This window comes from Oncorhynchus keta, chromosome 3, assembly GCF_023373465.1.
Source record: "Oncorhynchus keta strain PuntledgeMale-10-30-2019 chromosome 3, Oket_V2, whole genome shotgun sequence".
Taxonomy (NCBI): Eukaryota; Metazoa; Chordata; class Actinopteri; order Salmoniformes; family Salmonidae; genus Oncorhynchus; species Oncorhynchus keta.
Window position 1 is genome coordinate 12,956,946 of NC_068423.1, and position 15,525 is coordinate 12,972,470.

At 44.3% G+C, this 15,525-nt stretch overlaps 1 protein-coding gene across 3 annotated transcripts in view; it reads right to left on the reverse strand.

The window, feature by feature from the left end:
- The window catches only part of LOC118363339 (rho GTPase-activating protein 44-like), a 79,645-nt gene extending 65,655 nt beyond the window's left edge, over positions 1–13,990 (reverse strand). For 2 of the 3 annotated variants that reach the window (XM_052490001.1, XM_052490009.1), the window contains exon 1: positions 13,689–13,990. In XM_052490001.1, the coding sequence (XP_052345961.1) occupies positions 13,689–13,741 (53 nt within the window). In that variant the 5' untranslated portion in view covers positions 13,742–13,990. The remainder of the gene's footprint in view (positions 1–13,688) is intronic. The other variant, XM_052490018.1, reaches the window with a different exon arrangement.
- Between the last annotated feature and the right edge of the window lie 1,535 nt (positions 13,991–15,525).

Sequence of the window (15,525 nt, forward strand, 5' to 3'; positions counted from 1 at the left end):
CTCTAGCCCTCGCTATCTCCTTGCTTGCTAATTCGGCATGCTAACTGCTAGCTTGTTTAGCCCAGGTCCGCTAACTACTACCTTGTTTACCCCGGCCTGCTAATCTGTTAGCTTGTTAGCACAGGCCTGCTAACCGTTTGCATCGCAGTGGCCCATATGTACTTTCTATCTCTTCCCGATTTTTTAAATTAGTTTATAACTTCCGGAAACCTGCCTCACCCAATGTGATACGGAATCGCTATTATTTTTAATTTTTAGAACACACTCAAGAACCTCCAGAAGCTAACCAGCTAACTAGCTACAAGCTATTTAGTCATTGTTAGTTTTTTTTTTTACCTGGATAACACTCGCCAGTCCAGCCCCCCTGCCCCATCCACCGCTGCCCCTGGACTCTGATCACTTGGCTACATAGCTGATGCACGCTGGACTGTCCATTAATCACGGTACTCCATTCTGCTTGTTTGTTTTATCTGTCGGCCCCGTTGCCTTGTCAATGCCATTTTACCTGCTGTTGTTATGCTAGCTGATTAGCTGTTGTCTCACCCACTGTTTTCGCTAGCTTTCCCAATTCAACACCTGTGATTACTGCATGCCTCGCTGTATGTCTCTCTCAAATGTCAATATGCCTTGTATACTGTTGCTCAGGTTAGTTGTCATTGTTTTAGTTCACAATGGAGCCCCTAGTCCCACTCCTCATACCCCTGATACCTCCTTTGTCCCACCTCCCACATATGCGGTGACCTCACCCATTACAACCAGCATGTCCAGAGATAAAACCTCTCTCATCATCACCCAGTGCCTGGGCTTACCTCCGCCGTACCCGCACCCCACCATACCCCTGTCTGCGCATTATGCCCTGAATATATTCTACCATGCCCAGAAACCTGCTCGTCTTATTCTCTGTCCCCAACGCTCTAGGCGACCAGTTTTGATAGCCTTTAGCCGCACCCTCATACTACTCCTTCTCTGTTCCGCGGGTGATGTGGAGGTAAGCCCAGGCCCTGCATGTCCCCAGGCACCCTCATTTGTTGACTTCTGTGATCGTAAAAAGCCTTGGTTTCATGCATGTCAACATCAGAAGCCTCCTCCCTAAGTTTGTTTTACTCACTGCTTTAGCACACTCTGCTAACCCTGATGTCCTTGCCGTGTCTGAATCCTGGCTCAGGAAGGCCACCAAAAATTCAGAGATTTCCATACCCAACTATAACATCTTCCGTCAAGATAGAACTGCCAAAGGGGGAGGAGTTGCAGTCTACTGCAGAGATAGCCTGCAAAGTAATGTCATACTTTCCAGGTCCATACCCAAACAGTTCGAACTACTAATTCTGAAAATTACTCTCTCCAGAAACAAGTCTCTCACTGTTGCCGCCTGCTTACCGACCCCCCTCAGCTCCCAGCTGTGCCCTGGACACCATTTGTGAATTGATTGCCCCCCATCTAGCTTCTGAGTTTGTTCTGTTAGGTGACCTAAACTGTGAAGTCCATGGAGAACAAGAGCACCTCCTCCCAGCTGCCCACTGCACTGAGGCTAGGGAACACGGTCACCACCGACAAATCCATGATTATCGAAAACTTCAACAAGCATTTCTCAACGGCTGGCCATGCGTTCCGCCTGGCTACTCCTACCTCGGCCAACAGCTCCTGCCCCCCCGCAGCTCCTCGCCCAAGCCTCTCCAGTTTCTCCTTTACCCAAATCCAGATAACAGATGTTCTGAAAGAGCTGCAAAACCTGGACCCGTATAAATCAGCTGCGCTTGACAATCTGGACCCTCTATTTCTGAAACTATCCGCCGCCATTGTCGCAACCCCTATTACCAGCCTGTTCAACCGCTCTTTCATATCGTCTGAGATCCCCAAGGATTGGAAAGCTGCTGCAGTCATCCCCCTCTTCAAAGGGGGAGACACCCTGGACCCAAACTGTTACAGACCTATATCCATTCTGCCCTGCCTATCTAAGGTCTTTGAAAGCCAAGTCAACAAACAGGTCACTGACCATCTCGAATCCCACCGTACCTTCTCCGCTATGCAATCTGGTTTCCGAGCCGGTCACGGGTGCACCTCAGCCACACTCAAGGTACTAAACGACATCATAACCGCCATCGATAAAAGACAGTACTGTGCAGCCGTCTTCATCGACCTTGCCAAGGCTTTCGACTCTGTCAATCACCAGATTCTTATCGGCAGACTCAGTAGCCTCGGTTTTTCGGATGACTGCCTTGCCTGGTTCACCAATTACTTTGCAGACAGAGTTCAGTGTGTCAAATCGGAGGGCATGCTGTCCGGTCCTCTGGAAGTCTCTATGGGGGTGCCACAGGGTTCAATTCTCGGGCCGACTCTTTTCTCTGTATATATCAATGATGTTGGTCTTGCTGCGGGCGATTCCCTGATCCACCTCTACGCAGACGACACCATTCTATATACTTTCGGCCCGTCATTGGACACTGTGCTATCTAACCTCCAAACAAGCTTCAATGCCATACAACACTCCTTCCGTGGCCTCCAACTGCTCTTAAACGCTAGTAAAACCAAGTGCATGCTTTTCAACCGATCGCTGCCTGCACCCGCATGCCCGACTAGCATCACCACACTGGATGGTTCCGACCTTGAATATGTGGACAACTATAAGTACCTAGGTGTCTGGCTAGACGGCAAACTCTCCTTCCAGACCCATATCAAACATCTCCAATCGAAAATCAAATCAAGAGTCTGCTTTCTATTCCGCAACAAAGCCTCCTTCACTCACGCTGCCAAGCTTACCCTAGTAAAACTGACTATCCTACCGATCCTCGACTTCGGCGATGTCATCTACAAAATTGCTTCCAACACTCTACTCAGCAAACTGGATGCAGTTTATCACAGTGCCATCCGTTTTGTCACTAAAGCACCTTATACTACACACCACTGCGACTTGTATGCTCTAGTCGGCTGGCCCTCGCTACATATTCGTCGCCAGACCCACTGGCTCCAGGTCATCTACAAGGCCATGCTAGGTAAAGCTCCGCCTTATCTCAGTTCACTGGTCACGATGGCTACACCCATCCGTAGCACGCGCTCCAGCAGGTGTATCTCACTGATCATCCCTAAAGCCAACACCTCATTCGGCCGCCTTTTGTTCCAGTACTCTGCTGCCTGTGACTGGAATGAATTGCAAAAATCGCTGAAGTTGGAGACTTTTATCTCCCTCACCAACTTCAAACATCAGCTATCTGAGCAGCTAACCGATCGCTGCAGCTGTACATAACCTATTGGTAAATAGCCCACCCATTTTCACCTACCTCATCCCCACAGTTTTTATTTATTTACTTTTCTGCTCTTTTGCACACCAACACCTGTACATGATCATTTATCACTCCAGTGTTAATCTGCAATATTGTAATTATTTGCCTACCTCCTCATGCCTTTTGCACACATTGTAAATAGACTCCCCTTTTTTTCTACTGTGTTATTGACTTGTTAATTGTTTACTCCATGTGTAACTCTGTGTTGTCTGTTCACACTGCTTTGCTTTATCTTGGCCAGGTCACAGTTGCAAATGAGAACTTGTTCTCAACTAGCCTACCTGGTTAAATAAAGGTGAAATAAAAAATAAAATAAAATAAAAAATGACCAAAAAGGCTGCCATTTAGGAGCTAATGTTTCTGTCATCGTGGATAAACGCAGGCCAAACCGCTAGGAGAAAAACACTGTCCAGACAGGAGGCTTCCTCCAGTCCACCTCTTATCCTCTGATCTAGAAGATGCTGTCATCGGGTAGAGCGGAGAACGGTTGGGTGTGGCGTCTGCATGGTCTGCATGGTCCTAAGGGGATCCAACTCACACTCCAGTGGCTGCAGCAACACTTGTCTGCAGACAGCAATGTCTCTGACTGAGATTCTCCCAAGGTTAAAGAGAGAAGAGGGCGGATGATGTCCCACAGGAACATTCTGAGAAGCCCTCACAATCTATCTGTCTCAGTCAGATGACTTTTGACTGAGACTCTAAAATCTAAAACATCTAAACCTCTAAAACCAATGATATTTCAGTAGAGGCCTATAGGTACTGTTAGGGCCCTGAGCATTTCCTGACCAGGAAAAAGAATCAGGGTCCTACCCCTAACTACTGGGCCACTTCCAATTCATTCAGAAGGTCCTGTTTGATCATGATCAGTGGCACGCACAGAAAACAAGATTGTTTCATCTCTCAGAGGCACATCTGCACCACCATATCTGGAGAGCCCCCCTCCACAGAAGGATAGACTGCAGGGAAAGAGGAGTGATGCCAGAGTGACATGACAAAGTGGAGGGAATGAGGAAGAGAAAAAATGGAAAGGTAAATGGATGAGTGGAGCAAGTAGAGAGAGATGCATAGGGAGAAAAGAGATGGAACGTGTGTGTGTATGCTATTGGGGGAGAGATGCGGTGTGTGGGTGTGTGTGTGTTCAGCTCTTCCCAGCCCCCTCTGGCAGCTTCCTAGCGCCTTTCATTTTCTTCTAATTACAGTGTAGCCCAGAGATAGCGCCCAGCCCTAATTGCTTGCAGGAATCTGTCATTATTACTACACTATCGCCATGATTAACAAACACACACACATTCATCGAGTGTGAAGAAGGTGATGGTGTTGGTTGTTCTCACCCCCTGTGCCTCAAAGCCTCTCAACACCTCGGTGAGGTGCAACACTTCACACTATAAAGGTAATGTCACACCTGTCAGCTCCCATTAACTGGTCCACTACTGAATCCCCTGTAGCAATACAGCACTCAATTCATCTGGTTTTAGACCTTAAGAGTTGCGTTAGCTTCCCCGAGATAATGCCTCGACTTTAGCTCAAAGGGCTAACACAATATTGTAGAGTGCAAATTACGGTCAAACCTACATGATTTATTTTGACTTGTACAAAAAAAAAATCTCATTGTATTAGGCAGCTGAGACACAATACTGATTATGTTCCAAGTAAAGGACAATCAATTCATAAGCCCAGTTGTGAAAATTACCATACATATTTACATTTATATTTTTGTCACTTAGCAGACTCTCTTATCCAGAGCAACTTACAGTTAGTGCTAAAACAGCCTCCAGGCATCCCTACTCTGACAGCCTCCACTCTTCTGCGAAGGCTTTCCACGAGATGTTGGAACATTGCTGCGGGGACTTGCTTCCATTCAGCCACAAGAGCATTAGTGAGGTCGGGCACTGATGTTAAGCGATTAGGCCTGGCTCACAGTCTGCGTTCAAATTCATCCCAAAGGTGTTCGATGGGTTGAGGTCAGGACTTTATGCAGGCCAGTCAAGTTCTTCCACACCGATCTCGACAAACCATTTCTGTATGGACCTCGCTTTGTGCACGCTGGCATTGTCATGCAGAAACAGGAAAAGGCCTTCCCCAAGCTGTTGCCATAAAGTTGGAAGCACAGAATCGTCTAGAATGTTATTGTATGCTGTAGCGTTAAGATTTCCCTTCACTGGAACTAAGGGGCCTAGCCCGAACCATGAAAAACAGTTCCAGACCATTATTCCTCCACCACCAAACTTTGCACTGTGCATTCAGGCAGGTAGCATTCACCCAGATTAGTCCGTCGGACTGCCAGATGGTAAAACGTGATTCATCACTCCAGAGAACGCGTTTCCACTGCTCCAGAGTCCAATGACGGTGAGCTTTACACCACTCCAGCTGACGCTTGGCATTGCGCATGGTGATCTTACGCTTGTGTGCGGCTACTCGGCCATGGAAACCCATTTCATGAAGCTCCTGATGAAGAGTTATTGTGCTGACATTACTTCCAGAGGCAGTTTGGAACTCAGTAGTGAGTTTTGTAACCGAGGACAGACGATTTTTACGCGCTACATGCTTAAGCACTCGGCGGTTCCATCCTGTGAGCTTGTGTGGCCTACCACTTCGCAGCTCAGCCATTGTTGCTCCTTAACATTTTCACTTCACAATAACAGCACTCCGTGACACAGAGTGATCCGTCTTGAAGCCTTTTTTAAAATATAAAAAGGGCAAATTAAGTCATACAATCAAAATCTTAACACACGTGAGTGACCTGTATTGAAGCCTGACTGGATAGGGTCAAGAAGACTGTTCTGAGAGAGGTAACGAGAGTGTTGATCAGAGACAACACGCTCAAGTGTTTTGGAAAGAAAAGAAAGAAGGGATTACAGGTCTATAGTTTTTGACGTCAGATGAGTCAAGTGTTGGTTTCATGAGGAGGGGAGCGACTCTGGCCATTTTGAAGTCAGAGGGGACACAGCCAGTGGTCAGGGATGAGTTGATGATGGAAGTGAGGAATGGGAGAAGGTCTCCAGAGATGGTCTGGAGAATGGAGGAGGGGATGTGGTCGAGCGGGCAGGTAGTCGGGCGATCAGAGGACTAGTCGCAGGATTTCATCTGGAGAGAGGTGGGAGAAACAGATCAAGAGGTAGGGTAGTTCTGTGTGAGTGGGACCAGAGGACTCAATAGGCTGAGTGAATGGGGAGCGGATGTCGTCAAACCTCTTTTCAAAGTGAAGAAGGTGGAAAAGAGTTTCCTAGGGTTAGATGCAGAATCTGAAAATACACTGCACTGTAGAATCAAGTCCACTACGCGTACAATGTTTGACAAATGTGTTTCATTGTCTTTGAACTGAAGGGTCCAGCAATCAGGGAGGATGAAAAAACAGACCAGGATCACACCTATGGAGTAATTTCTCCTCATCCGAAACATGTAGAACGATACTCTCATTAAGACCCAGCAGTTGGGTGGCGGTGGTCTTCAATCCAAGACGAAGCTAATGGTTGTGAGGGTTGGCGGTCAAGAAAACAATGCCTCTCATTTGTATACAAGGACACGGAAGTGCCGGCCATGGGGACATCCATGCAGATGTATATGAGGTCAGGGATTGACAGGGGATTCCAGACTGGATTTAGAATCCCTGGGGAATTCTATACTGTTGACAGACACAGTCAAGTGCTACACGCCAGCCCTTGTGTCAGCATGTAGGAAACGCTGATTCAACATTGAGGAAAAACTCAGCTCTGAGATGAACCACAACCGTTGCCCCTGGTAAGAAATGAACTGGTTTGATAGTAAATGTTCAGAGAAATAGGTCATAGAGACATAGGCTTACTGTGAGTACAGCAGCTCGAGGGAGAAACTCTGGATCTGTCTTCAATGAGACCTCAGACAACTTGGGGATTCCACATGCAATGTTTGGAAGCCATGTCCCATCATTCTCTTCCCTGTCATGTGTGTCACTGACTCTGCATGCTGCCACAAGGTATGTAATGTCACCTATCTTCACACAAGGAATTGAACAGGGTTCACCATCTCCAGTGTGGCACTCAAACTTCCAGGACCAAGGCCCAGAGACAAGCCAAGTATAGTTTGTTGTTAGTCATTGAACGACCCCGTCCATCAATCAAATAGTCCAGACACGGCTATACATCATACCCTGCCTTAGTTTTGACAGGGAAATAGTGAAAGCATAACATGGATACTACGAAATTGAAGACATTAGTAGCCTGCCTGGCTTTTTCCCTGAGAAAAACATGCAATGTCTTTAATCATCAGTCATAGCAGGGCAGAATGACCGTCAGTCAGTAATGGTAAGGCCATAAATTTATGGAGGCAAATAATGTTCCAGGGTCTGACAGTCTAAACAAATCATAAAGTAACAAAAAAATAAACAATGTCCCAGACTGTTTCTGAGGATAAGGAATGCATTTTCTCAAATCCCCATTCACTGGAAAACATTTCCGAAAAAAACGTTCAGTCCCCACATCCTTTCACTTCCTTTGCTGACCCAGCAGTTTGACTGACGCAAAATAAGAAAAATCCCTGTTTTCGAGATGAAATCATCCTTTCCTAAAGAGATAGCTTTCCTCTACTTCCAGCTAACATAACAGTTTCCCCTATTCACGACCTCACCTCTCACAGAAAGTCCAATCAACACAAAAACCGTGACTGAGAAGATAGCTCAAAATCAACAGCAGAATAGTGATCCAGCCAGATGGATAAAAACACTCCTCTTCATGACTTTGCCTCCCTCACCACAGCCAAGACAGACCATCACACATTTTCACACAGACACACATTTCTATAACACACCCTTACACAGGACTAATAATGGAGGTTCAGGGTTTGCAAATCCTCGTTACTGGGTGAAACCTTTCTATCATGTTCACCATGCTAAAATAGAACAACATATCATTGAAAAGGCCTTTGCTTTAGCACATGTTCTACCTATAGCCTACTGAGTCAGGAAGTGAAAGCCAAGTATAGTGCCGGCGGCTGCCAAGGTCACAGAGACATCCCCATTTACGTACATGGATCCCCAGCAGTCAGGAGCCATGCTGGAGCCGCTGCCCTCTAAATATGACTAATTGCCCCTGCTGTTCCACTTCTTAGGATACAGGTTATAACTCATTACTGGGGTGTTACGCCCCAGTGAGCTAGTGCTCCATGCAGCAGTGCCAGCTCACTAGGAAGACAGGGAAACACACAAACACACACATATACACTTCTGCATGCATGCACACATACACACACCCTTGTGCATGCATGCATGCACACACATGCGCACACACACACACACACACGCATTCCCAGACACACACAGCTGGCTCGGACAACACGTTGATGCCATCACAAGCGTGCAGTGCTATAAACACACCCCACCTGGCTGTACCCACAGGGCAGGGGTACAGCATGCACACTTTGAATCTCTTACGAAGATACTAAATGAGATAGCAACACTTCCTCTGCTTCTCGTGAGGCACACATAAGACTCTTCTGTCTAGCAGCAAGACAAATCTAATCTAGCTCCGGATTGCATTCCATGGTCAAAAGGGAATCCTCCCAAGGCTTTAAATAGTGACTCATCCTTTCTAAATGCCCTGATGATACTGGTTGGAGGATATGATCCAATACCCCTCCTGAGTTCCAGTAATGACTTATAACCAGCCATTAAACTGCTTTCATCACAGTTTCCTATTACCTCTGCCTGCCAAGTCCACTCTGTTGAGAGGTAATACCTTTTGCATTGATGGACACCTATATCATTGTCCGACTGACTGACTCAGCGAAGGGAAAGTCAGCAGGCGAGGCTATATGGACGGTGTGACATAGAAAATCCTGTAGGTGTGTGCCAGCGTCATCCGTTAACATCATGTCAGACCCAGGCATGAAAAACAAACTGGTTGTAAACATACTTAAACCCCCGCAAGGATGTATCGGAGTCAAATTGAGATGAACCTGGGAACTGAAACAGGTTAATCTGGTTGTGGCGCATAAATCATCGCCATTGTGTTTAATCTGACTTGCAGGTTCTGTTTGCCAATTTTCATTACCTGAAGAATAAGGAGTTGAGTTTAAACAAACACAACATTGATTCTGCATTGGGTTATGCAACAGTGACAGAAAAAAGCTTTTCAGTCAAGCGACAAAGACACACTGTTGACATGAGTTTGACTTTTAGTTACCGTATGAGGTTGAGTGGTACAAATAAAAGAAAGAGAAAAAAATATAAAACCAGATTACTGAGGGAATGGAGCTAAAATCTCACCTCTTTTCTGGTCTCCCGTTCTCTCCTACTGTATCCCTGTCACAGTTCAATTTGGCCCCAGAGTATATGCGTGGCCTTCACCCCACTGACATAAAAACCACTAGTGCTCTTGGCTCTGCTGTTGCCATAGTATCTGAGACACAGATTTTGTATTTCACTGATTTTTTGTATTTATTTAACCTTTATTTAACTAGGCAAGTCAGTTAAGAACAAATTCTTATTTTACAATGACGGCCTACCCTGTCCAAACCCTCCCCTAACCCGAACCACACTGGGCCAATTGTGCACCACCCTATGAGACTCTCAATCACGGCCGGTTGTGATACAGCCTGGGACCGAACTAGGGTCTGTAGTGACGCCTCTAGCGCTGAGATGCAATGTCTTAGGCCGCTGCGCCACTCGGGAGCCCATAAACATTCAAATTAGGAGAGAACACCAGTTCAGACTATATGATATGCAGGCCTTCTGTCCATAGAGTACATGCAAATATAGAACAGGGCATCAAACCTGTGTCTACACTCTTAGAAAAAAGGGTTGCAAAGGGGTTCTTCAGCTGACCCATAAGAGAACACTTTTTGGTTCCTGGTAGAACACTTTTTGGTTTCAGGTTGAACCCTTATGGGTTCCATGTAGAACCCTCTGTGGAAAGGGTTCTTTGTTGAACCCAAAAGGGTTCTTCAAAGGGTTCTACGGGGACAGATGATGAACCTGTTTAGGTTCTAGATAGTACCTTTTCTTCTAAGAGTGTACCAAGGGCGTTTCTAGGATTTGAGGCCATCAGGGGCTTAGCCAAAATCCAGAAGTGGAACCCTAATAGGGGGGTCCCGGGGTATCCTCCCCCGGAAGAAGAACATTTGAATTTCAACAGCTAAATGCATCAATCTGGTACACTTTGAGATGAATATGTAAAGATTGTATCACAAAAAAAAATACATAAAATAATAATTAATATGTAGAGGAACCATCCCTTTAAAATAGGGCTTGAAGAAAGCCCTGCAGAGGGGGATGAAGAAAGCCCTGCAGAGGGGGATGTTTTTGTGTTGATGGTATAATAATTCATTTCTACAAGTCACAAAACCTTCAAGACAAATCTAAAGGTGGTTGAGGCTGACTAGTTGTAGACACTTGTCATCTTACAATACATACAGTAGGCATGATCTTTTGCATTTATGAGCTATTGAGAGTCCCTTTGCCATCTCTGACCAGAGGATTGTGCACACTACTAAAATGACAAAATCATTTAGGGAACAGGCATTTCAATATAGCCTATTCTCGTTTTTATTACTTAAAATCAACATGTACATGGCATAGTAAACTTACACACAGCTCTGACACACACACTTACCCCACCAGACATGCAGCCAGGGGTCTTTACACAGTCCCCAAATCCAGAACAAATTCAAGAAAACATAAAGTATTATATAGAGCCATGTTTGCAGGGAACTCCCTTCTATCTCAGATTGCTCAAGTGAACTACAAACCTGTTTAAAAAAAATAAAAATAGATAAAGAAACACCTCAAGGCACAACGCTTCTCCCCTGTTTGACCCAGTTATTATGTGTGTATGTACTGATATGTAGGCTATGTGTGATGTTTACATTTGATGTCGTTCTGTCCTTGAGCTGTTCTTTTTTATTCATGTTCTGTATTACGTCATGTTTCCTGTTTTGTGTTGGACCCCAGGAAGAGTAGCTGCTGCTTTTGCCACAGCTAATGGGGACCCTAATAAAATACCAAACACCAGATAAGCAGTTACACCTGAAATATTAGGAAGAAGTGGAATAATAAAAGAAGTATGAGGAATAACAGTAGCCTCCTGTCAATTCTGATAAGCATACAAATGATCCTATTATATGATAGCCCATCATAAGAAATAGAAATGGTTCCACTGACTTAACATAAAAACAGAAAATATCCTGAAGACAACATGGTATAGCCTAAATCTACCCGGGACACACTACGCAAATGACGTGTATTTATTTTTGTTCCACTCCCTGTGGAGAGGAAATGTTACCAGGTTGTTAGCTGTCCAGTTACCAGGTTGTTAGCTAATAAGGTAACACGACGGAACAAACATATTTGTTATTGAACAAATAAGTTCATTAGCAGTCCATGAGTAGCCTAGTTTTAAAAGGGCCCAGGACATGGTTTGTTTATCAAATGGTTCCTGCAAATTTGCGTTAGAAAACCCCCCCTAGTAGCTCTGGTAAAATGGATCATATCTTTTCAATGGTTTGGGCTAAAGACAAGGTTTTCAGTAGATGAATGGTGAATTATGGCATAATGTCTAGTGTGTAAGTGATGCACTGTTATGGGAACTCATATCAGACATAGAGCCTGCAATCAAGGTTTGGAACCGGTTAAGGGAACAGAACCGAAAACCAGAATATAACTAAATTATTTGAGGAACAGGACCCGAACCGAAAATGAAAGTGATATATACTGTTCTGGAACAAAACCATATAAAAGCATGGGAACCGGTTAATAACGTTATTTTACATTACGGACATTTTTTTCCAGTCCCACAAAAATTGCAACAAAGCGCCTATGCAAAGCCCTCACTCTGTCACTCAGATTTTTTTCTGGTGGTGCTCTGCACACACAAGCTAGCTAGCTAACGTTTGCTCTGGTCCAACGTTAAACCAACTCGGAAGTTCAAAGACATTCAAAGTTCCTCCATAGAAGCCACTCCTCTGTAGGTATAATTCTGTGGGACTAATTCAGATAATGAATATCATAACAAGATGCTGAGCACTTCAAGGCAAGCTTCCTCCATCCTCTCTCCTCAAAATGCCAGTTGCATCTAGCACCCTACACTCTGACTGGTATGTGTGTTTGTCTTTCATTATCATTAAACCAAAATCAAACCAAAATACAAAATATTTTCTCTCTAATTCTCTCTTTCTCTCTCTCGGAGGACCTGAGCCCTAGGACCATGCCTCAGGACTACCTGACATGATGACTCCTTGCTGTCCCCAGTCCACCTGGCCGTGCTGCTGCTCCAGTTTCAACTGTTCTGCCTTATTATTATTGGACCATGCTGGTCATTTATGAACATTTTAACATCTTGGCCATGTTCTGTTATAATCTCCACCCGGCACAGCCAGAAGAGGACTGGCCACCCCACATAGCCTGGTTCCTCTCTAGGTTTCTTCCTAGGTTTTGGCCTTTCTAGGGAGTTTTTCCGAGCCACCGTGCTTCTACACCTGCATTGCTTGCTGTTTAGGGTTTTAGAAATCACTTAATCACTCCACAGCAATCTGCTCTACTCGCACTGACTAGTGAAATAATGTAATGTTGAGGTAATGTAAAAAGAGAAAAAGTGTATTTCAGAGGTTTAAAAAGGAACGGAAATGAACGATATAAAACAGTATTTTTTTTGGTTTAAACCAGTTCAGAACTTTATTTTGCTGGTCAGAACAGTGGAAAATATATATATATATTGCTTCTGTTCAGGATGAAAGATTGGAAAATAACTTTGGCTCCAGCCCCTGCATCAAAAGACCATCAAAAGGTTCAGGGCTGGACCAAAAACATTCGGGGCTGCAGTCCTGGAAGCCCAGGCCTAATGACGCCACTGGAGTGTACTGTGACTGTGGGCTTCATGATTTCCTAATGCAATGCAATTTTGACGTATTTTATCTTAATATGGTGGATAATACTCTTTAATGTAGTGAATAAATGGGTTTATTACCCAGGAGTAGCGGTGCAACATTGTTTTTTTGCATCAAGACTCTCCCTTTGATTGGCGAATAGGCTAGCCAACATGAGATTTGTCTGGATTGGACCTTTAAATTGCATAGGCTATGCACCAGGCCTATGCTATTTAATCACAGTAAAGCATATAATAATTTGCGATGTCCAAGAGTGCAGCATCAGCTTGGAATGGTGATGGTACCCAAGCAGTCACATTATTATTTCTCACCCTCCCCGATTGTGCGCGCGCTACCACTGTTAGGCTACATAAATTACGGTCATATTAGGCATAAAGAAAAACTAAAACATATTGCATACAGATCATCTGCCATATGAAAGCTGTAACTTCACATAAGATTAATTCAATCATTTTCGACCGAAATGTCGGATGGAGCATAATGGCAGCCTATTCTGCCACATCGAAGTCCTTACAAGATTGCAGAACTGAATGGGTTTCTCAATACATTTGTCCTTACCTGCCCACTGTTTGGTTGGCGAGCTGTCGCATTCGATTGAATTGCTTCTTCATCTTGTATTTTCTGCGTTAATACCGATGGATAGAGCGACTCCACATATCTCATTGACAAACAGTCCGGGTCTCCAACGAGAATAACGAGACAGTCCACCCTTTAACAATCCGAATGTCCATAGCTATAAGGAAGGCATCGCTAATAAAGAGGTATATGTGAGATACTTTTCAACGCATTGTATGGTCCCTGTCACCAAGTCAGTCCACTGCTCAGAGATGCTATACCAATTTCTCCCCGGGCGAGTGACAGCTCACGACACGACGCTGCGCACTAGCGCAGTATGGGGAATGTAGTTTTACCAACCAAACGTTAAGCCTACAACGAGACCATAGCTGTATTTCAGTGGTTCCCAACCTTTTTCGGTTACTGTTCCACCAACTGAATTTTTCTCTGCCCGAAGTACCCCCAAGTTCCTCCTCATGTGCATTTTTTACCAGTATAGTCTCATGACTCTTCTCAAGTACCCCATGTGGATAGGCCAAGTACCCCCCTAGTACCCCTAGTTGGGAACCACTGTTTGATATGATACCGTGTTCAAAACAAGGTGAATCTGTTTATTTCAACCTGACAAAAACAGATGTAGCGTATGCCCTTTGTCCCTTGTTCAATTTTAAAAGTGATTCCAGTGCTCTATTGCAGCGGTTCCCAAACTGTTATGTTCCGGGGGGCCACCAAATCACTGCCCAAAGCTCTTGAGGACCACCAGTTGCAGAACATTCAAATAAAATATCTAGTCAATTTTAGCAGTGAATGTAACAAATTAAAGGCCTATTTGCATTGTAAAAAGACATCTGACGTTGATTATAATACCATTAACCACTAATAACACAAATAATACGACTAACTGTTACTATGTTTGAAAGAAGAAGAATTGCAGAGCACCTGCGGTAGGCTACTCACGTTTTTAAAATGTTTTTTTTATTTAACTAGGCAAGACAGTTAAGAACAGATTCTTATTTACAATGACGGCCTAGGAACAGTGGGTTAACTGTATTGTTCAGGGGCAGAATGACATCATTTTACTTGGTCAACTCAGGGATTTAATCTAGCAACCTTTCGGTTACTGGCCCAATGCTCTAACCACTAGACTACCTGCCACCCCGTTACTTAGTTGAAAACCACTGCTCTATAAGTTACATTGAAAAACAAGAATTGAGTGGGATTGTAATGTTTGTATAGGCCAAGGTCCACTACCTACAGACCCAAAATGCCAAAATAAATATTTTGTATTTCATTATGGGCAATGCAACCTACTTACAATGTTAGGTGAAATATGCATCTGAAACACCATATCAGACAATGTCTGAGTAACCTGGTTTGATACCTGTAGGGTCAGTCACACACGTACCCTGGCACATGTCCCGAGAATGTCAGGCCTACATGTTAGGCCTACATTGACCAATTTGGTTTGTTGATAGTATAATAAAGTATTCTGATAGTATAACTAGTTTAGGCAGGCCTACTCAGTGGAAAACTTTGATTCTGTGGTTTAGTAAGGCAAACAGCATCATCTTGTGGCTATGAAAGCAGTGTATCCTACCACACACAGATTTCTTTATGAATTTAATTGACATAATTAGTGCTTAGCAATTGGCTGCAAAAGTCAGTGATAGCTTTTTACAGCAGCACATTCTGTTCCCAAAACAAAATTTCCAAGGGAATATGCTGTCATCAAAGAAATAACTTTGGGTGCTATTCAGTAATTATTAGGCTACCATATCTGGGAACTTCCTCAGTACATGCATTATATTTCAAAACATTACTACACTGAGAACGTATGTTT